The sequence below is a fragment of the Papaver somniferum genome, chromosome 10 (genome assembly GCF_003573695.1).
Source record: "Papaver somniferum cultivar HN1 chromosome 10, ASM357369v1, whole genome shotgun sequence".
Lineage (NCBI taxonomy): Eukaryota > Viridiplantae > Streptophyta > Magnoliopsida > Ranunculales > Papaveraceae > Papaver > Papaver somniferum.
This window is the reverse complement of record NC_039367.1, coordinates 157,920,420-157,942,833: the sequence shown is the minus strand read 5'-3', so window position 1 is coordinate 157,942,833 and position 22,414 is coordinate 157,920,420. Positions and strand designations below refer to the sequence as shown.

General features: G+C 43.7%; 2 protein-coding genes and 1 pseudogene across 2 annotated transcripts; 1 reads left to right on the top strand and 2 right to left on the bottom strand.

Moving 5' to 3' along the window:
• Positions 1–1,239: 1,239 nt before the first annotated feature.
• On the top strand, positions 1,240–3,294 carry LOC113316684 (aluminum-activated malate transporter 2-like). Its single transcript, XM_026564833.1, has 6 exons — positions 1,240–1,531; positions 1,672–1,812; positions 1,900–2,172; positions 2,277–2,401; positions 2,520–2,660; positions 2,745–3,294. The coding sequence occupies exons 1-6, from the start codon at positions 1,240–1,242 to the stop codon at positions 3,084–3,086; spliced, it is 1,314 nt and encodes a 437-aa protein (XP_026420618.1). The 3' UTR covers positions 3,087–3,294.
• Positions 3,295–3,968: 674 nt separating this feature from the next.
• LOC113316683 lies at positions 3,969–4,361 on the bottom strand. Its single transcript, XM_026564832.1, has one exon. The coding sequence runs from the start codon at positions 4,359–4,361 to the stop codon at positions 3,969–3,971; it is 393 nt and encodes a 130-aa protein (XP_026420617.1).
• A 922-nt stretch (positions 4,362–5,283) lies between these two features.
• LOC113316682 lies at positions 5,284–6,031 on the bottom strand (annotated as a pseudogene).
• Positions 6,032–22,414: the final 16,383 nt, after the last annotated feature.

Here is a 22,414-nt window from a genome sequence, read left to right as displayed (position 1 = left end):
CTAGCCACGTTCATGCATGCGGAAGATTAGATTTGGTGCTAATTATGGAGATTAAATGTAATTGATTTGCTTTGATTAGAGGAACATTTTGGGGTCATTTTTGATGTACATACAGCATTTTTGGTGTATATACATAAACGAGTAGAAGTGGAAATAAAGAGGAGGCGGGTGAGCCGGGAGCGTTATTTTATTTGGAGTTTAATGTTTCTCAATTGGGTGTGTTCTACTATTTTTTATTTTATCATTTTAGAAAAAGAATTGCACTGTCTATTGTGGAAACTCTAATCTTGTACTATAAGAAGAAACTTTTAAATCCTATTATCGTTTCTGGTGCTATTACGAGTAGCTAAATCTCCCATTTCTGGTGCTATGGTGAGTAGCTAAATCTCTCCATAGCTAAAGCTAAAGACGAAGCCATTACATTGTGATTATGTGGTAAGTTTTCTCCATTACTAAATCTCTATTTCGACCATTTGCAGTGTTTTCAATTGAAATTCAAAGAATAATTTTCTTAATTTATTTGATGTCTAGATTTAGCTTTTTGATGTGCTAATGCTTAGAATTTATAGTAAATATTCGAGAGTCTTCAATATTTTTGCAAAGAAAACAGAGTCAATTTCATATGCTAGAATTATTAGGATTATTATATCTTGCAAATCATCTTTGTTATTTTAATATGATCATCATATTTTCCATTTATTTCGTAATAACACTCTCTCTTCAAAATCATCTTTACTAGTTTAAAATGGTTTTAGGTTTACATCAGTTCTTCACAGGTCTATGTGGAATGATCTATTTTTTACCATTTTATTGAAATGAACAGTATGCACGTAATCCGTAAAAGCCAGTTTTTCTGGTATTTTATGTGTGTTATGACCTGCTTTCTTAACGTACTGTGATGTGATGTTATCATGCTAATTAGTCTGGCCTAGCATAACCCACGAAGTTACCGTGTTGAGCTAAGTCACATGTTGAACTGGGGTCAAATTCTCAGTGTGTTGGGTTGGGCCGTGCTCGTGCTGGCACGTCACAATTTACACATCTGCCCCAAAAAATCACTTTTTTTCTTCTTCTTTTTTGTATAATAAAACTTATTAAATATTAATTTCTGTAAATGTATCCCTAATTATGAATTACATGTCAGAATTATCATCCTCAGGGCTCAGATCACCTATCCCTCCATTCCCATCATCTGCTTATACAAACTACAGCTTGCTATCACAGTCCTCTTATGAAACAATGGATATAACTGGACCAGCTGCAAACAGATCAGCAGGAGAAGTTATCATGCGTGGATGGTGTTGGCTTAAGGCGTTGACTAAGAGATGCAAGAAACCAATGGTTGAATTCAAAAACAAGTTAAAGAAGGTTGTAACAGATGATCCAAGAAGGGTAACCCATTCTTTCAAAGTTGGATTAGCACTTTCCCTGGTTTCTCTCCTCTACTACAATAAATCACTCTATGGTGGATATGGTTCCTCGATTATATGGGCGGTCTTCACAGTGGTTGTTGTCTTCGAGTTTCGTGTAGGTTAGTTGCTATGTAATGTATCCTCTTTATATACAATTCCTTCTCTTGCTTGTAGGTTGGTATTTATACACGCGACTGGGTAAGGTTCATGCATACCTGATTCTCATACATGGATTGGTTTATGACTGAATGTTTTGCAGGAGCCACGTTAAGCAAAGGAATTAATAGAGTTTTAGCAACATTGGTAGCTGGTTCTTTAGGTTTGGCAGTTCATCATTTGGCATGTCTAACTGGAGATAAAGGAGAGCCTGTACTACTTTGCTTTTCGGTTTTCCTTTTAGGTGAGTTACATATAGCTAGCAGAAACAAAATCATTTTATTGCTAAATATTTACATAAATGAAGTTTTTTCTTTTTGGCTTTGTGCAGCGTCAGCAGCGACATTTACAAGATTTTTTCCTGGTGTAAAAGCAAGATATGACTATGGGATGGTGATATTTACACTGACATTTAGTTTAGTAGCTGTATCAGCTTATAAGACAGATGAGATCTTAGAGGTTGCTGGTGAAAGGCTAATAACTATTCTATTTGGCTGTGTTACATGTGCTGTTATATCCATATTTCCGTTTCCTGTATGGGCTGGTAAAGATCTACATAAACTGATGTTTCTAAACCTAGAACATCTTGCGGTGTTCTTAGATGGTAAGTGATTCAGTTTCTATTCATTAACCTAACTTGGCAAATTAACTTGTAATAAGATGATAATAATCACAAACTGAAGTTCAAAACTCATGCATGTCTTACAGGATTTGGAGGAGAGTATTTTGGAGTGGAGGATAACAAAGAGAGTGAAGATGCAATCACTGATAAGAAGTCATTTCTCGAGGGATACAAAAAGATTCTGATCTCTATGTCTGAGGAAGAGGCACTGGTGAGAAGAATTTTCAAACTTACGAAATAGAGATGTTTCAGTTTCAAAATGTGCTGTTCATTCCAATACCCATACAGCCACACAATTACTTTCTTAAGGATTGCATTTTATTTTGTAGACGAATTTTGCGAGATGGGAGCCACCTCACGGCTCTTTCCGGTTCAATTATCCTTGGAAGCATTATCTAGAAATTGGAAAAGTAACTCGGCAATGTGCATACAAAATCGAAGAACTTCACAACTGCATCACATCAAAAATCGTAAGTGTATTTCTTATGGATTTCTTATTTGTAAACAATAGGTAACAACGAACTGGATTTATTTCTTATCTTCTATGGTTGCAGAAAGCACAATCAGATTTCATAAAGATAATTCAAGATTCATGCATGGAATTGAGCAAAGAATCTGGCATCACTTTGCAGGATCTCTCGGCAGCTGTTAAACAAATGACGTACCCTAAGGCTGCTTCTACACATATCAAGAACTTGAAAAAGACCGCTGCTAACTTGAAAACAGTCATAAAGACAGTTACATTAGAGAATGCTAACGTCTTGGAGGATGTCATGCCGGGAGCCATGGTGGCTTCACTACTAGTTGATATCGTTGGATGCATAGAAGATATTGCAGAGTCTGTTATTGAGCTTGCTCACTTAGCGAAATTCAAAGGTGCCGATCCTGCTAGCTAGCTGTTAGTCAGGAGAAATAATTTTGTATTCAAATGAGAAGTTTTTTTAACGAACGCCAGGTCAGGGCCTTTCATTAATATAAAAGAGAAAGGCAAAGGAGAAAGTGACAAGGAACGGAATACCAGATCTCCTATATGAAATATAGTATAGGAAAAACTGTTACCGAAATCTAAAAGTAGGTAAGACATCTCTGTCACTCCTCCCAATGCCATTTCTCCTGTCGTGAACAGCGTCATCCCAGCAACTACAGCCTTCTCTGATAAAGTTGTAATCAACTCTCTTGTTTTCTTATTAAAAACATTAATTAGGATTACTTACGTTGCTCGCATTACACCCGTAAGTTGTGCCATCAATCTTACCACAGAATATATCAGATGAGAAGGATGTTCAGGCGTGTTAGGGTTAAGCATGTCTATAGAGAGACTAATGGGGCTGTTCATCTTCTAGCAGCAGTGCACCCTAATGTGGATTTTTTAGCGATAGAGCCGGCTGACTTTAGTACTGGCCTCTTGGACATCATTACTGAGGATAGGAGTTTGAAAATGTATTTTCGCGTTAGTTAATTTGTTTGTTTGTTTGTTTTTTTGGTTTGGGTCTCCTTAACCCGATCAAAAAAAGGAGGAGGTTATTATGCATGATAATTTTTGTGAGTGGCGAGGAATTTATTGACAAAAATTAGCTTTTAATAAAAAATGGGCGCCATTAAAAAAATTGCGTAAACCTGTAATTTTGGTATTTTACTATTAATGGATCTTACCTGAGGAAATTCACATAGTGATAATCCCTCGAATCTAATTCCTTCACTTCTCCTCCCGTAAAATTCAAAACAAAAGACTCTCGAACTATGATATTGCTGGATTTTCTTCTCCTTCTGCACTTTCGTTATTCAGCTTCCTCCTCTTCGTCTTCTTCTTCTTCTTCGCCAAGTCCACACTGCCATTCAGTTTCATTCTCCTCCATACCCTTCGTAGATAGTTCTTCGGCAGCTTTTATTAAACTTTCCATACATTCAAGTAACTTTATACCAGCTGGCTCACACTTCTTCTGAGCATCTTCTTCCGTTGCGTTCCTGGCGTTTGCTTCTAGACATTCGACCCAACTGTTATAGCTATCTTTACATGAACTTAATTTCATAAAGACACAAAAGTTACATTCTTCAGATTTACAAACTTCCCATCCTCCCTTGTTTGAATCACTTGTCTGATCTAATAAAACTTGATTTTCGATGGTTTCCTGTTTTGGTTGAGGCGGGATCTCGTCTGTATAAGAAACCATGTTTCCGGGCATAGACTTGAATATTTTGAATTGCGTATCGTTTGTTTAACCCCTAATATGACTTGGCTAGATTGAGGTATCAAAACTTTGTACGAGACTTGTCAGTATAAGTAATTAATTAGGTTGTTGTTTGGGCTGGACTTCTTGTGGTCTCACTTTCTTAATCTGAGCTATGGGTAGTAGGTCTCTATGTAACATTCTTGTGTGTTATTTTTTGTTGTTGTTATTTGGGTGGCTAATTAAGGAAAATTTCCCGAGTTGTGGAACCAGGTTAAGGAAATCATAATGCTTGTTTGTTTTCACGTAGTGAAGGAGGATGAAAACCTCCACCCACAGTTGATTGGTCACTCAAAGATGGAACCATAATGGAATACGGAAAATGGGCCATTTGTCCAAATATTTTTAAATCACGGTTCAAATGGACGAGTAAAAAATAGTTTGGGTGAAATGACCAAAAAAAAATAGTAAGGATGAAACTGGATGAAACTGGTTTCATCCTAGCTTAAATTTAAAAAATAGCAAGGATGAAATTGGATACATGCTGTGTAAATTAAAAATAAGAAAAAATGTTTGAAGATGGGCACGATGAAACTAGTTACATCCTGCCTATTTTTACATTTTTGTCCATTTAAACAGTATCAAAATCTAACTGTCCATTTCACCCAGAAATTGTTGATTTTGGTCTTTTTAACCAATTTTGTGAATGGAATACCAGATCTCCTATGTGAAAGAAAGTACAGAAAGAAATGCTAGCGAAATCTTAAAGTAGGTAAGGCATCTCCGTCACTCCTCGTTATATAATGAATAATACTGGGTGGATAGTTCTACCATTGTTTTAAAACAAGAACTTATGATAGTGAATACAGATGTTGGTTTAGAAACTTAGTAAATATGGCAGGAGTGATAATCTGTATGTAATGTTTTAAGCCTTGACAAAAGGGTACAATTCATATCGAATGTTGCAGCTTGCACCAATAACTCCGACACCTCTTTTCCCGTAACAATAACTTGGTAAGCCAGTCACTGCATCATCCAAACACTTCTTGCAATTACTCGATGACAAATCTCGACTACATTGAACTAAACCATACAACTTCTCATCAGAATATCCTCCCAACGCTATTTCTCCTGTCGCGAACAGCTTCATCCCAGAAACTACATCCTTCTCTGATAAACTCAACTCTCTTGTTTTCTTATCAATAACATGAGGATTACTTACGTTGTTCGCATTACAATCCTAAGCTCTGTTTGTGTTATCAATCTTTTGTGTTATCAATCTTACCAAAGTATTTCTCATCTGAGTACTTAACTAAGCAATTATCATACCATATGACAGCTCCTTTGTTGTAAGGGCAACGTTTCTCAATCTCACTTGTTGCCGTCACTAAACATGTATTACAATCTTCAGATATAACGTCACCTCGACAAAGTGCGAGCCCGTTAACACGATCTGCACGGTGTCCTTTAGAGCCGAGTCCAAAGCCAGTAGGAGGAACAGTGACAGAGAATGAATTGAGCAGAGCTTGCAAACTGGTAGCATAAGAACTAGAATAGTTTTGTTCGCCAAAACAGATTGCGAATAGCGGATCAGAACTAGTTGTGTTTTGGCTAAAGACTATGTGAGCCGAGATTGTGAAAGTGAGCAGATAGAAGAGTGGGATTAACTCCATTGCGAGGAATTCATATGATTTAGGTAAGTTGATTCTTGTTTGTAATGCTAAATTTTATCTGAATGTGTGTACACATATATCTCACCATCGGACACGTGTATACAGAAAGGTACGTGGAAAGCACGCAAGCCAAAACATCAAAACATGATGCGTCACGAAGCACCAAATAAACCCCTAGGAGTTGCTTTATCTCATCCCCAGAAGAGGGGCCAAGATCAACGGTGGAGAGAAAGTTAGCTGACACGGACTGACAGGGGCAGAAGACACTTGTCTGACACGAGCAGACCCCTCAACTACCCGCATTAAACACTCTGAGCAGTGCACGTGTCGACCAACCTGTGGAACGAGCGAAGATGCCTCCGCGGGATCGAGGGGGAAACGCAGACCTCCGCGTGATGGACGCAAGGACACGAGAAGATAAGGTTCCAACTGTCTTCAGAGATGGGTCCCACGTTCCAACCTTATAAATACCCAATCTCCACAAAGAGGAGGGGGGGGGAGAAAAGATCAGGAGAGAAGAGGAGAGAGAGAGAGAGGATAGTAAGGGTAAGTTAATCCCTTAGTGGAGAGAAATATGTAAACCCAAAGTCATTCAACTATTCATGTAACCGTGAATGATATAGTAGAACAACAAACTCCGTGGATGTAGGCCTTAGTGCTGAACCACGTAAACCTTGGTCTTATTTACATTTCAGCACTTTACATTCATTTAGCTCCGCACGTATTTGCTTATATGTTTTGTTTTCCTTTAATACTTGTATCCCATGCATGATCGCCACGCACGGGGAAGAAGGAGGAGGCCATGATAAACCCGAAGGTTTTGAGCCAATGAATCCACGTCAGGGTATCATCATCGTAATCTCTTTAGACGTTAACGATTGATTGTGGGCATTCGGACTCCCGCGTAGTTCTTGTGTCCACAATTTGGCGCTAGAAACAGGGACTTCGTCCCGGTAAAAGATTTATCTTGTCCTGTGATTGCTCCGATTTTTTCAGCTCGGACCGTATAGATCATTCGTCAACTGTATTATGTTCAAAAACCCACCTTTTGCCTTCGATAAGAGTTATTGTTCCAAGCAAGGGTTATTGTCCTAATCCGTCGGATTTACAATTTTCGTAGTCTTTTTTATATTAAGGATCGCCTTTAATAAAACTTTAACCCATATTTTATATCCGTCGGATTTAATATAGTTTTTTTTATATACTAAGGATCGCATGTCCCATATTTTATAGCCTGCGGGTATTAATTCCCTCTTGAAAAATTGTATTTCGCCAACTAACCCGCTTCACGCGGATATTCCCGTTTCTGTTTGAAATAATTTATACAGAGAGAACGTGTCGTGAGTAAAGAAGGCAAGTTTACGCGAAATTTCGTCATCAACAAAAGGGCACGTGATGGAGAAGACGCAGGAAGCAGGAAAGTCCAAAGCTTTGTCAAAAGAAACACCCCGGACAACCCCGATCATCACCCGAAGCAAACAGAAAGGAGATAAAACTAAAATGACCAATCGAAGGCAGGATACCGCAGAAATCACTTCACCCATGAACGCAAATTCTGTTGCAGTGGCGGCTCTCAGAGCAGCAACGATAAAATACGGGGAAGCTGCGGTAGTCCCGAAGGCTGCGGAGGCTAGCAATACCTTCGCCATGAGTCAACTTAACCAACCAAGGGAAAGGCTGGATGAATCCAGAACATTCCAACCCGCGCATCTGCTAACCTTTGGAATGCCGCTAACAAATAACCAGAATCAAACCATACCGGCGGCTCTGGCACCGCAGAGGGGCGCTCACTCCAATTTGGAAACACCAGCAACAGAAGCTGAACCCCTGCCACCTTTAGTGCAGACCATGGAGGAGGGCGGCGCCACGGCTGTAGCGGCACGCGCGGGGACTCCCAATCAGGGGTCCAACCAATCACACCAACTAATGGCTGAGCTCGAGGAACTGAGGAGGAACCAACAGGTTTACGCAGAAGCTGTAGCTCTGTTGGCCAGAGAAAATCAAGATTTAAAGGAGCGGATTGCTCTAAGCACAAAGACCAGCCAACAACTTGATGAAGCAAGCTCCAAAGCACCAGAGCCAAACCAAGACTGTAGAGTCGTCCTAGCGACTAATGAGGACGCGACAAGGAGACGTAGCGTATCCGACCCGGATTATGACGATGGAGAGTCAGACGGAAATGAGCTGAAGAATTTAGAGCACCAACGCGCAATGGAGGAACTGCGGGACGAGATGATGGCAGAGATCAGGCAATTGAAAAATAAACAAGGTGGGGGAAGGTTAGAAGAGGTCATGAGAGAAGCTAACTCCACGCCCCTAACGCATCGCTTGGCCAACACCCCTATTCCCCTGAAATGCCCTGTCCCGACGTTCGAATGCTATGATGGGTCCAGCGACCCTGCTGCACATGTTCGGTACTACAACCGTGTCTTAGCTAGATGGGGACAGAACGACGCCGTACTCTGTAGATACTTCCCGTCAAGCTTGAAGGGATCGGCGTTATCATGGTTTGATAATCTGCCACCAAACTCCATACACTCATACGACCAACTTGCGGAGAAATTCTTAAGAACATACATGTACAACAAGACTGTAAACACCGGGATGGATAAGCTCTTTTCATTAGCAATCGGCTACAAGGAAACCACGAGGGAATACACGAACAGATGGCATAGGATCTGCCAAGCCATAGGAAGCGTGGACCCAGTGGTAAGCATCAATTGCTATAAATGGGGCTTAGACCGAATGAGTCCCCTATTTGTTCAAATTCACGGGAGCGTGCCCAAGACAGAAGGCGATCTCCGAATAATTATCGAGAAGAACGCTCGACTTGAAGAAATTCAACGGGAAAACCCGAGGGCATATCCGCAGAGGTCTCATCGCACCAATTCAGCAGAACAAACCAATGGGGCCAAAAGGGGTTGCTCAGATGAGAGACCTCACGAAGATAGAAAGGAACGGAGGGATGAACGAAGAACAGGCGACCGAAAATTCGAAGATCAAGTTTACACGAAACTCAACGCTAGCTATGCTCGTATCCTACGAGAGATCAAAGGGAGGGAAAACTTAGAATGGCCATGGTCTAAGGGAAAGCAACCCCCGAGATCCGAGAAGTCTAAAGATTACTGTGAGTATCACTGTTTCAACGGACACCAGACCGAAAAATGCAAGAACCTTAAAATAATGATCCAAAAATTAATTGATGCGGGAGAGCTCAAACATTACATACGGAAGGAGGTCACCGAGGACAGATCCAAATGAACCAAACCAGTCCAACTTCCGGAAGAAAACCGAACAATCAACTCCATCTCGTGTTCCGAAGCCACAGGACCCTCACTCACAACACAGATTGGAAAAAGGTTACGGAAGCAATTCGAAGATCGCTGCGAGTTATATAAGGTCGATGGGATAACAGTGGACGAGCATGAAAAATGGATGGAATTTCCTGTCATCTTCGATGCCGAGGATATCGAAGAAGATATGGAAGACCATAACGATCCCTTGGTCCTAACATTACCAATAGCTGGATGTAACCTCAAAAAGATCCTCATAGACGGGGGAAGCTCTGTGAATGTCCTATTCTATGATGCATTCAAGCGAATGAAGCTCCATGATGAACAATTGATGACCTCTTATCACACCATCTACGGATTCAATGGAGCGGCCACGAAGCCCTTGGGAGACATTGTGTTACAGGTTAACGCAGGGCCCATGAAGCTGGATACCCGATTCAGTGTGGTGGATACCCCTTCCCCCTACAATGCCATTATTGGACGACAATGGGTACACAAGCTCAAAGGAGTTGCGGCAACATACCACCAGTACCTCAGATTTCCAACACCTGAGGGAATCATGGAGATCAAGGGAGATCGAATCGCTACACGAGAATGCCAGGCCACTCAGGATCATATCAACAATGAGCAAGAAGAACAACGAAAAATCCGAAGAGTAAGAAATCAAGAAACCACGAAAGAGAAAGCCGTAGACCTATTCCTTAAGGAAACTACAGGAAAAGGCTTGACGAAAGAGGGTAATGTCCGAGGCTCGGAAACAAGTACCTCAACAACCAACAAAGAGCAGAAACACGCCAAATAGCAATTAAAGAGCGCCCCAGTCCTCGGAAACCCAAAGCCTGTGTTCACACCAGTGGAACCCACAAAGGAAATCAACATAGGAACGGAAGAAGACCCGAAGATGGTCAAAATTGGGACCATCATGGGCGAAGGGAGAGAACAGTCCTTAACCAAATTACTTAAGGAATATGCGGATGTATTCGCCTGGAAGTTAGGAGATATGCCGGGGATTGACCCAAAAGTAATCCAACGTGAACTACGCATCAAACAGGGCACGCCCCCGTTCAGGCAGAAAATACGAAAGGTGGCTCCAGAATATCATGAGGCGGTAGAAACGGAACTTCGGAAGCTACTAGATGCAGGATTTATCAAGGAAGTCAAGTACCCTACTTGGATATCCAACATGGTCATTGTTCCTAAGAAAAATGGAGGGGTTAGAATATGCATCGACTTTACTAATCTCAACAAGGCATGTCCAAAGGACAGTTATCCCCTGCCGAGCATAGATCAACTGGTTGAAGCAGTTGAAGGATACGAGGAGCTGTCGTTTATGGACGGATACTCTGGTTACAACCAAGTAGCCCTGGCAGAAGAAGATCAGCCACACACAGCATTCTATACACCACATGGCCTTTATTGCTATACCAGAATGCCTTTCGGGCTCCGAAACGCAGGGGCAACATACCAAAGGATGGTCGATGCTATCTTCAAACCATGGATCGGAGGAACCCTAGAAGTCTACGTGGACGACATGCTCGTCAAAAGCAAGCTGCGTGAAAATCACCACCAGGACCTGAGGAATATCTTCAATGCAATGAGACAGCATCACATGAAAGTAAATCCGGAGAAATGTACTTTAGGTGTCACCTCGGGGAAGTTCCTCGGTTATCTGGTGACGAAAAGGGGCATCGAGGTAGACCCAGCTAAGATTCAAGCCATAGTAGAGATGCCGTCACCAAAGAATCTGAAGGAAGTGCAGAAGCTCAATGGGTCCATAGCAGCGTTGGGCAGATTTATTGCACGGTCTTCGGACAAGTGCAAACATTTCTTCAATATTCTTAAAAAAGGGAGCATGTTCGAATGGACCGCCGAATGCGAGGAAGCATTCCAAAGGATCAAAGAACATCTGGCTTCAATCCCCATTCTGCAGAAGCCAGACCCTGATGAAGTTTTGGCACTGTACATAGCAGCGACGGAGGACGCAGTCAGCGCGGTATTAGTCAAAACCAATACAAAGATAGAACAACCTATCTATTATGTCAGCAAGACACTCAATTCCGCGGAAAGGAATTATACTAAGATTGAACAACTCATCCTCGCACTGGTATGGGCTACCCAAAAACTGAGAACCTACTTCCTAACTCACTTCGTCAGGGTACCATGCAAAGCACCATTGGAAGCAGTCCTCAAAAGCACGGGAAAAGTGGGCCGAATAGCCAAATGGAACACCCATCTGGACCAATTCAACATCATTCATGAAATTCAACATTCTCAGAAGTCCCAAGTTCTGGCAGATTTCTTAGCAGACCTCCCTCTAGACAACGACGAAGAGATTAAGGGAATACCGGAAGCCGAGGAAGCAATCAAGGATCCAATGGATATCCTCGAACCTGCGAGTCATAGACAATGGGAAGTCTTCATCGACGGATCTAAAAATAAGGAAGGAGCAGGAATAGGTATTGTCATTATCACCCCAACTGGAGAAAGGATCATACAGGCACTTAGATTGGAATTCAAAGAGCATACCAATAACATTGTTGAATACGAAGCGGTCGTACATGCCCTACGTATAATAATAAAGATGGGGGTAACCGATGTAAGGCTGACAAGTGATTCGCAGCTGGTCATACGGCAAATTGGGCTCGAATATAATGTGTACGATGACACCCTTTCAGCTTACATGGCATTGGTCCAAACATTGGCATCACAAATCCCGAACATTAAGTTCCGGCACTTATGCAGAAGGGACCTCAGGCACGCGGATGCCCTAGCATACATATCATCCATGCTGAGGGATAAAAATGCCGAAGGTATTAAAATAGCAAGGGTATACGAGTCTTCGATTGCATCTCAATTCTCCTTCGCTACCAATCAAGATACGATGGAAGAATATATCGAAGACCAGGTAGGAGAAGACATCCATAACGACTTTGATGAAGAAGACATCTTGTCAAAAGCAAATCAAGACGAAGATTTCAGCAACGAAGATGACTGGAGGGTGACAATACATGCCTTCCTCGACAAAGGAAGCCTACCTGCGGATCGGAAGCAAGCTAGGAAGATGCTCTCCAAAGTGGGAAGATACGATCTTCGGGAGGGGGTCTTGTATAGAAAATCCTTCCTCGGACCATTACTACGCTGCTTGTCCCGGAAAGAAGGGCATCGAATTCTAAATGATATCCATTATGGTGACGCAGGGAATCATAGCGGTATGAGATCACTAGCTGACAAGGCAAAAACGCAAGGATATTACTGGCCGACCGTGATACAAGATGCCGCGAGGATGTCCCGACGATGCGAAGAATGTCAGCGCTTCGCGAGAAAAATCCACGCGCCGGCAACAATGTTAAACTCTGTCGATAGCCCGTGGCCATTTGCAAAATGGGGAGTAGACATCGTCGGGCCTTTCATCGAAGGATCAAGGAAGAGACGATTTTTGATAGTAGCCACGGACTACTTCAGTAAATGGGTGGAGGCTAAGGCCTTGGCCAGGATCAGAGACGCGGATGTCTTCACTTTCATATTCCAGAACATCATTTGCAGATTTGGTATACCTGCTGAAATTGTATCTGATAACGACAAACAATTACAGGGAAAAAATATAGACATGCTCTTCGACACCTTCAAAATAAGAAAAAACAAGTCCACCCCCTTATACCCTCAAAGAAACGGACAAGCGGAAGCTACCAACAAGACCCTCGCCCTTATACTCAAAAAACAATTAGACGAGCATAAGGGAAGATGGTGCGAACAACTGCACAATGTCTTATGGGCATACAGGACAACACGAAGGTCCGCTACCGGGGAATCCCCGTTTCTTCTTACTTATGGAGCTGAAGCAGTCATACCTACGGAAATCCTCATGCCAACCACGAAGACCGAAGCCTGGGAGAAAAACCTCACAACAGATATGATGTTAGAAAGGTTGGACGACTTGGAAGGAAGAAGGGAAGTAGCATTGCAAAAGATGGAAAATTATCAACGAAGACTAGCAAGGGAGTACAACAAAAAGGTAAAGCTACGAAATTTTGTAGAGGGACAATATGTGTTGAGAACAATCCCACGATATCAGCAAGAAAAGAAATGGGGAAAGTTAGCACCTACATGGGGAGGACCGTTTATGATCCACGACATTGCGGGTAATGGTTCCTACTACCTTCGTAACCTAAAAGGTGAGGTCCTCCGGCATCCTTGGAATGCTAAATGGCTCAAACCATACTTCCCATAGAAGCAACGCAGATTTGAATCTGCTGGGAGTGTACCAGAAGAAGAAAGGAGCCTAACCGCCCAACATGTTTCTATCTCTGGAAGAGGAATTGCAGACCTCAACTTATCAATCAAACAAGCTTTCAAATTATCAAGTCAGTGGAATCTACCTACAATATTGGGGAAAGTAGTTAATCTACAATCTCTCAGGGCTCCCCCATCAGTGTCCATAAGTGTAGGACCAGGGGGAAGGCACCCAGCAGAAAGAGATACCCAACCAATCTTAAGGCAACGGGTCGACGGAATGGGTGCGTACATATTTTACACTCTATATCCTAGAACGTTGCCCCGGCCCCCACCGTCTGGGAATCCTCTGGCCCAGGATTTTCCAGCGGGGTGACAGGTCTCAAGACGATCACGAAGGTACCTTCCTTCAGTATCGCACTCAAAAACACTTAACAACTTTTGTTTTGATTTTTCACAAACTTAAAATACAAACACTTAAAAACAACATTGTAGGTATATCAAGAAGAGGATTCATTTCACAAAGGGTGATTACAAGAAGTGAACGGCCAAATCCAAGGATACACAATCAAAAAACATCCTTGTTACATGGTTACAAAAAATATAATTATGCCGCGGACCCTACAGAACGCTGCGATCTCTACCTAGTTGGCGGTCCCGTCGTCAGGATTATTCCGAAGACTTGATGGGACGCTCCCACCAGAAGAGGGGCCCGAGGAGCTGGGCAATGCAGCAGGAACGGGACGACGAGGATAGTTCTTCACGAGACCATGTTCATTACTTAGGCCAAGTTCTATCCTCTCCAGCATCTTGTTCGTCTCCTCAGCCAATTGACAACGAGCCTTATGTTTAATAACTGCTGTCCGCTGTTGGGCTTGGGATAGTAACGAAGATAGCCGATTCACTTCTCTGAAAGCAGCACCAACGGCCTCCTCGCGGGTGGCTGCTAAATTCTTGAAGTGATTGGTTTGTTCCTCTTGCTGTGCTAAGGAAGATTGAGCCTTTTCAAGTTCTTCATTTGTGACGCGAAGGCGTCCCTCGAGCTCTGAAAAAGACAACACCACGGAGTTAGCGTAGAAAAAAAACAAGATCACACTCGATGAATTGGGATTATACCTTCGACACAAGCCGAAGCCTCTTCATACTCATTAACAACCGCATCTCGCGCTTCATCAAGATGATCATATTCCGCGGATAATTTCTTATAGTCTACTTGAAGGTTGGTGAGAGTAAATTGACAGGCATCTAATTCTACCTGCTTCATCGAGTCCATATGACGAAGGTGGTCGACCTCTTTATTTATCTCTGAGACCCCTTTGCTGAGTCTGTACATGCACACTTCAAGATTCCTCTCAGACTCAGCAAGACGAGCTACATCGGCACGAGACGCGGAAAGAGCATTGCTGAGAGCGTAGACTTCAGCACGAGCATCATCTCGTTCCCTGGCAAGACCGAGCATATTATCTTGGACCCCTGAAAGAGACATGGATTGCGCCGTCTGTAATTCTTCTTCCAATAGCTGAATCCTAGATTCCAACAAGGAAGTACGCTCACGGGCTTCCCGCAGATTATCACTGGTCCACAGCAGTGTGCCATTAAATAAAGCACGATCATGGTTGTACAGATTTTGCATGTCGACCATCTGAACATGCCGCGCGCGCCATACCTCAGCCCGAGCATCCCATTTCTTAGCCTCACTCTTAATCTTCTCAACCAAATCTCTAATACGAGATTTTTGCCGAGCTCTTTCGTTTCGAAGCCATATCAGCTCGGGGATGCCACCCACTGGACATAGGGTGGGGAGACTCAGACAGAACAACTAAGAGATAAAAGAATGACGACATACGGCGAGGGAAAAGAACCAAACCTGTGATAGTGGAAACTTGGCTACGAGTTTGCTCTAACTCAGCGCGCACTGCAATAAGTTCTAAACGAAGATCAGCCTCTGCTTCACCCAGCTTTTCTTTCTCCTTAAGGCTTTTCTTCAGCTCTTCTATCTCCACCTCAGCCGCAGATAATTCCTTTTCCCGGTGACGAAGCTTAGCCTCGAGCTTCAGAGATTTCGCTTTAAAGAACTGATACAGCACGTGGTTGCAATGCTCGCTCCTCATCATCTACACATCAAGATGACAAAACATTATTCAACCGAAGCGTCCGATTCTCACATACAAGCATGTACGAAAATTTACCTCCAGCACACACTGCTGCGGGAAGCCATATTGATACCCGTCGGCAATAGCCATCATATCGGCAACAGAAGTAGGAGGCTCCGGTACGAGGGTAGCTTCGGGAACAGTCAACCTTTTTCCCCAGGCTTCAGACACCTGCGCCTTCGAAGACATCTCCATCATGCGACGGGTATACGCGGTTGATTCCTTTTCCCCAACAACCACAGGAGCGGGATGAGAAACAAACAGAAGATTCTTCTCCTTAAACCAACTCATGATGGCGTCCTCACCCTCAGACATCGGCGACTGGGGAAGACTATCGGCGGGCGCGTCAACAACAGATTTTCCTTTCTCTGACTCGACCCCCTCAGCATGAATGTTGGCATGCTCCTCCGCGCCTACATGCACAGCAGGCTCCTTCGCACCAACACGTCCTACAGTAGCATCCCCATTACCATCACCACCAAGAACATCCCAATTATCATTAGGGGAAAGCAAAGAGAAGTCCTCGGGAAAATCGAGGGCTTCGTCAAAGAACTCTCCCGTGGAATACATGCGATCGAAAGAAAATTCTTGAGAAGTGGGAAGGGTATCCGCGACATCACCAGCAGGGACGGAAACATCCCCGATGACAACATCATCCGCCATCACATCTTTGTGGCTTCCTTCATCACCAGCGTGACCTGCGAAGACCTCTTCTTCGACATTGATAGGGGAGGTACCAGTACGTTCCTCCCCATCTGTAATCTCGTCCTCAGCAAACTCTTCATTCACTGGACTGGTAACTTCTTCTTGGGCCTCGACCTCGCCCGTCACCATAGTAGAAGACTGCTTCGGCCTAATCTTTTTCTTCTTCAATACCTGAAACCGACACCACAAAAGGAATTATTCTTCCCGTCTGATGGAAGTTATAAAAACAAAGCGCAGCTAGAATCTGCGTACCTGAGCAGCTGAAATATTCTTCGGTGGGGGTATAGCACCGGAACCATCCTCCTCGTCTCCCTCTACGACATCCAGGGCATAAGGAAAATTCATGCCCGCAAAGTTCAGACGCCAGGGGCAGAAATCTCCATAGCGAGCAGGAGGAGATTCGCGCGGCTTACTATTCTCGGTGGGCCGCCATCCGCGGGGACCAGGAATCCAACCGTAAGCCCACGAACCAACTATCTCAATAACAGTGGCGTGCCACTCGTAGTCATGATCGCGCTTGATCCTTTCTCTTGCGGGGAAGAGTTTCCGACGACTGGACGCCTCCGTGCCAGGAACATACTTCAGCTTGGCATCGCTGACCTCATTTAACAGACGAATCTCGCCTCGAGGAGCAGGGAGATTCCGAAGGCTGACACTCCACGGCTTGCGATTCCTACTATTGACGTAATCACCGAAGGAGTTATTGAAATTCTCAGGAGTATACCATTCCCTCTCCAAGGGATTGGGGACGTAGCAAGTCATCGACGTCTCCCCCTTACTCCGCAGATAGCATTCCTTCAGGGCGCGAAGATAATTTCCCGATAGTTGGGATACAGAACGGCTATGAGTATTGGTGGAAGAACCCTCACGACTAGCGAGCACGTCGTAGTAAAAGGAATCACCCGATTTGTACAAAGGCAGCATCAGACCAGCCTCGAAGGCCCCAACCGTCGTTAACAAATGAAATTCATCGAATTCGTACTTGGAGATAAGCTCATACGTAATATCATCCTCGGGGGCATAAAAACGAACACCGAAGGCTTGAAGCTCATGCTTTTCCTTGAATATTTCAAGATCGATATGCTTGAAGGTTACTTTTTTCCTGCTAACAGAGACACTGCGTATCAAGGGAGCAGCCTCATCCTCCTCGGCGGGGCCGGACGAACTAACAAACGCTTCAGACGCTTTTCTCTTCACAAGGGGATTCTTTGAAGATTCAACCCTAGGAGCTACGCCCTTTGTATTCTTCCCCTTAAAAGTTGGAGAAGACCGTAGATGATGCTCGGGCACTAACGAACGTAAAGGAGGAACGTCAAAAGCAACAGCGCGGGGCGGAGCCTGCGTACTCCTAGTATCTTCACGAGGACGCACCATTGAGTGATTAAAGACTCTTCGTGGACCAGACGGAATTATCGAAGGAATCTCTTCCCGAGAGGACGAGGCTTTCGCTCCAGAAGAAACTCGACTCCGACGAACATCATCTTGAGACTCTCGACGCTGAGGAGATCTCGACAACCTAGAATCAGGAGTCTCATAAGTAGGCCGCGGACGGTCAGACATGGCTGCGGAAAGAATAAAATCAAGAACAAGTTACACACGATAACCAAAAATCAAAAAACACATCCATAGCAATACAACAACGATAACATAGCAACCCTAAAATTAGGATACATGCTCAATATTTCAACCTCGAAGTAATGGCTTCCTTAATTTAAGATGAAGAACAGGGGCAAACTAGTATGCAAGCATTAGAAAAAGTTCTTCATCACAAACAAGGAACGACAGTAGCAGAAAATTCACAAATCAACACGGCATAAAACAGTGAAATAAAGAAAAGAAAAAATCACCGGCAAAAACAGCAAGTAGAAGAAACGAACAGGGGAAGATCACAAGTGCAATGAAGGGAGAATTGAAGATCACAGGTGCAACGAAGGGAGAATTTAAGATCACAGGTGCAATAAAGACTGACAGAATTTAAGATCACAGGTGCAATGAAGACTGACAAAGAATTTAAGGTCACAGGTTCAATGAAGGCAGGCAGGAAATTTAAAGGAAGAATGAACTGAGAGAGTGGTTAGGAAGAATGAAATTAAATTTCCTATCTATCCTTAAAATACCCGAAAGAAAAGAGGAAATTAAGGGAGAAATAGGAAAACGTACCCGTTACATAAGCAGTTAATGCACGAATAAAAGACGTGCCCAAGTATCTAGTAGAAGTTATTAGGAGTGAGAAGAATGTGCGACGATAGTTTTTCTTCAAGGCACCCATTAGCCATTTAAGCCCGAAGAAAAGGGGCAAATTGTGTACACATATATCTCACCATCGGACACGTGTATACAGAAAGGTACGTGGAAAGCATGCAAGCCAAAACATCAAAACATGATGCGTCACGAAGCACCAAATAAACCCCTAGGAGTTGCTTTATCTCATCCCCAGAAGAGGGGCCAAGATCAACGGTGGAGAGAAAGTTAGCTGACACGGACTGACAGGGGAAGAAGACACTTGTCTGACACGAGCAGACCCCTCAACTACCCGCATTAAACACTCTGAGCAGTGCACGTGTCGACCAACCTGTGGAACGAGCGAAGATGCCTCCGCGGGATCGAGGGGGAAACGCAGACCTCCGCGTGATGGACGCAAGGACACGAGAAGATAAGGTTCCAACGGTCTTCAGAGATGGGTCCCACGTTCCAACCTTATAAATACCCAATCTCCACAAAGAGGAAAGGGGATCGAAAAAAACATCAGGAGAGAAGGAGAGAGAGAGAATAGTAAGGGTAAGTTAATCCCTTAGTGGAGAGAAACATGTAAACCCAAAGTCATTCAACTATTCGTGTAACCGTGAATAATATAGTAAAACAACAAACCCCGTGGATGTAGGCCTTAGTGCTGAACCACGTAAACCTTGGTCTTATTTACATTTCAGCACTTTACATTCATTTAGCTCCGCACGTATTTGCTTATATGTTTTGTCTTCCTTTAATACTTGTATCCCATGCATGATCGCCACGCACGGGGTAGTTGGAGGAGGCCATGATAAACCCGAAGGTTTTGAGCCAATGAATCCACATCATGGTATCATCATCGTAATCTCTTTAGACGTTAATGATTGATTGTGTGCATTCGGACCCCCACGTAGTTCGTGTGTCCACAATTTGGCGCTAGAAACAGGGACTTCGTCCCGGTAAAAGATTTATCTTGTCCTGTGATTTCATTCTAATTTGGCATATGATTGCTCCGATTTTATCAGCTCGGACCGTATAGATCATTCGTCAACTGTATTATGTTCAAAAACCCACCTTTTGCCTTCGATAAGAGTTATTGTTCCAAGCAGGGGTTATTGTCCTAATCCGTCGGATTTATAATTTTCGTAGTTTTTTTTATACTAAGGATCGCCTTTAATAAAACTTTAACCCGTATTTTATAGCCTGCGGGTATTAATTCCCTCTTGAAAAATTGTATTTCGCCAACTAACCCGCTTCACGCGGATATTCCCGTTTCTGTTTGAAATAATTTATACAGAGAGAACGTGTTGCGAGTAAAGAAGGCAAGTTTACGCGAGATTTCGTTATCAACAAAAGGGCACGTGATGGAGAAGACGCAGGAAGCAGGAAAATCCAAAGCTTTGTCAAAAGAAACACCCAGGACAACCCCGATCATCACCCGAAGCAAGCAGAAAGGAGATAAAACTAAAATGACCAATCGAAGGCAGGATACCGCAGAAATCACTTCACCCATGAACGCTAATTCTGTTTCAGTGGCGGCTCTCAGAGCAGCAACGATAAAATACGGGGAAGCTGCGGTAGTCCCGAAGGCTGCGGAGGCTAGCAATACCTTCGCCATGAGTCAACTTAACCAACCAAGGGAAAGGGTGGATGAATCCAGAACATTCCAACCCGCGCATCTGCTAACCTTTGGAATGCCGCTAACAAATAACCAGAATCAAACCATACCGGCGGCTCTGGCACCGCAGAGGGGCGCTCACTCCAATTTGGAAACACCAGCAACAGAAGCTGAACCCCTGCCACCTTTAGTACAGACCATGGAGGAGGGCGGCGCCACGGCTGTAGCGGCACGCGCGGGGACTCCCCACCAGGAATCCAACCGTAAGCCCACGGACCAACTATCTCAATAACAGTGGCGTGCCACTCATAGTCATGATCGCGCTTGATCCTTTCTCGCGCGGGGAAGAGTTTCCGACGACTGGACGCCTCCGTGCCAGGAACATACTTCAGCTTGGCATCGCTGACCTCATTTAACAGACGAATCTCGCCTCGAGGAGCAGGGAGATTCCGAAGGCTTACACTCCACGGCTTGCGATTCCTACTATTGACGTAATCACCGAAGGAGTTATTGAAATTCTCAGGAGTATACCATTCCTTCTCCAAGGGATTGGGGACGTAGCAAGTCATCGACGTCTCCCCCTTACTCCGCAGATAGCATTCCTTCAGGGCGCGAAGATAATTTCCCGATAGTTGGGATACGGAACGGCTATGAGTATTGGTGGAAGAACCCTCACGACTAGCGAGCACGTCATAGTAAAAGGAATCACCCGATTTGTACAAAGGCAGCATCAGACCAGCCTCGAAGGCCCCAACCGTCGTTAACAAATGAAATTCATCGAATTCGTACTTGGAGATAAGCTCATACGTAATATCATCCTCGGGGGCATAGAAACGAACCCCGAAGGCTTGAAGCTCATGCTTTTCCTTGAATATTTCAAGATCGATATGCTTGAAGGTTACTTTTTTCCTGCTGACAGAGACACTGCGTATCAAGGGAGCAGCTTCATCCTCCTCGGCGGGGCCGGACGAACTAACAAACGCTTCAGACGCTTTTCTCTTCACGGGGGGATTCTTTGAAGATTCAACCCTAGGAGCTATGCCCTTTGTATTCTTCCCTTTAAAAGTTGGAGAAGACCGTAGATGATGCTCGGGCACTAACGAACGTAAAGGAGGAACGTCAAAAGCAACAGCGCGGGGCGGAGCCTGCGTACTCCTAGTATCTTCACGAGGACGCACCATTGACTGATTAAAGACTCTTCGTGAACCAGACGGAATTATCGAAGGAATCTCTTCCCGAGAGGACGAGGCTTTCGCTCCAGAAGAAACTCGACTCCGACGAACATCATCTTGAGACTCTCGACGCTGAGGAGATCTCGACAACCTAGAATCAGGAGTCTCATAAGTAGGCCGCGGACGGTCAGACATGGCTGCGGAAAGAATAAAATCAAGAACAAGTTACACACGATAACCAAAAATCAAAAAACACATCCATAGCAATACAACAAAGATAACATAGCAACTCTAAAATTAGGATACATGCTCAATATTTCACCCTCGAAGTAATGGCTTCCTTCATTTAAGATAAAGAACAGGGGCAAACTAGTATGCAAGCATCAGAAAAAGTTCTTCATCACAAACAAGGAACAACAGTAGCAGAAAATTCATAAATCAACACGGCATAAAACAGTGAAATAAAGAAAAGAAAAACTCACCGGCAAAAACAGCAAGTAGAAGAAACGAACAGGGGAAGATCACAGGTGCAACGAAGGGAGAATTTAAGATCACAGGTGCAATAAAGACTGACAGAATGTAAGATCACAGGTGCAATGAAGACTGACAAAGAATTTAAGGTCACAGGTTCAATAAAGGCAGGCAGGAAATTTAAAGGAAGAACGAACTGAGAGAGTGTTTAGGAAGAATGAAATTAAATTTCCTCTCTATCCTTAAAATACCCGAAAGAAAAGAGGAAATTAAGGGAGAAATAGGAAAACGTGCCCGTTACATAAGCAGTTAATGCACGAATAAAAGACGTGCCCAAGTATCTAGGAGAAGTTATTAGGAGTGAGAAGAACGTGCGACGATAGTTTTTCTTCAAGGCACCCATTAGCCATTTAAGCCCGAAGAAAAGGGGCAAATTGTGTACACATATATCTCACTATCAGACACGTGTATACAGAAAGGTACGTGGAAAGCATGCAAGCCAAAACATCAAAACA

Bases quoted from the DNA above. Each gene is read 5' to 3' on its own strand.
- LOC113316684 (XM_026564833.1), top strand. From the start codon at position 1,240: ATGGATATAACTGGACCAGCTGCAAACAGATCAGCAGGAGAAGTTATC. The intron at 1,532-1,671 runs GTTAGTTGCTAT...AATGTTTTGCAG, and splicing joins TGTCTTCGAGTTTCGTGTAG to GAGCCACGTTAAGCAAAGGA. The intron at 2,661-2,744 runs GTAAGTGTATTT...CTATGGTTGCAG, and splicing joins ACTGCATCACATCAAAAATC to AAAGCACAATCAGATTTCAT.
- LOC113316683 (XM_026564832.1), bottom strand. From the start codon at position 4,361: ATGGTTTCTTATACAGACGAGATCCCGCCTCAACCAAAACAGGAAACC.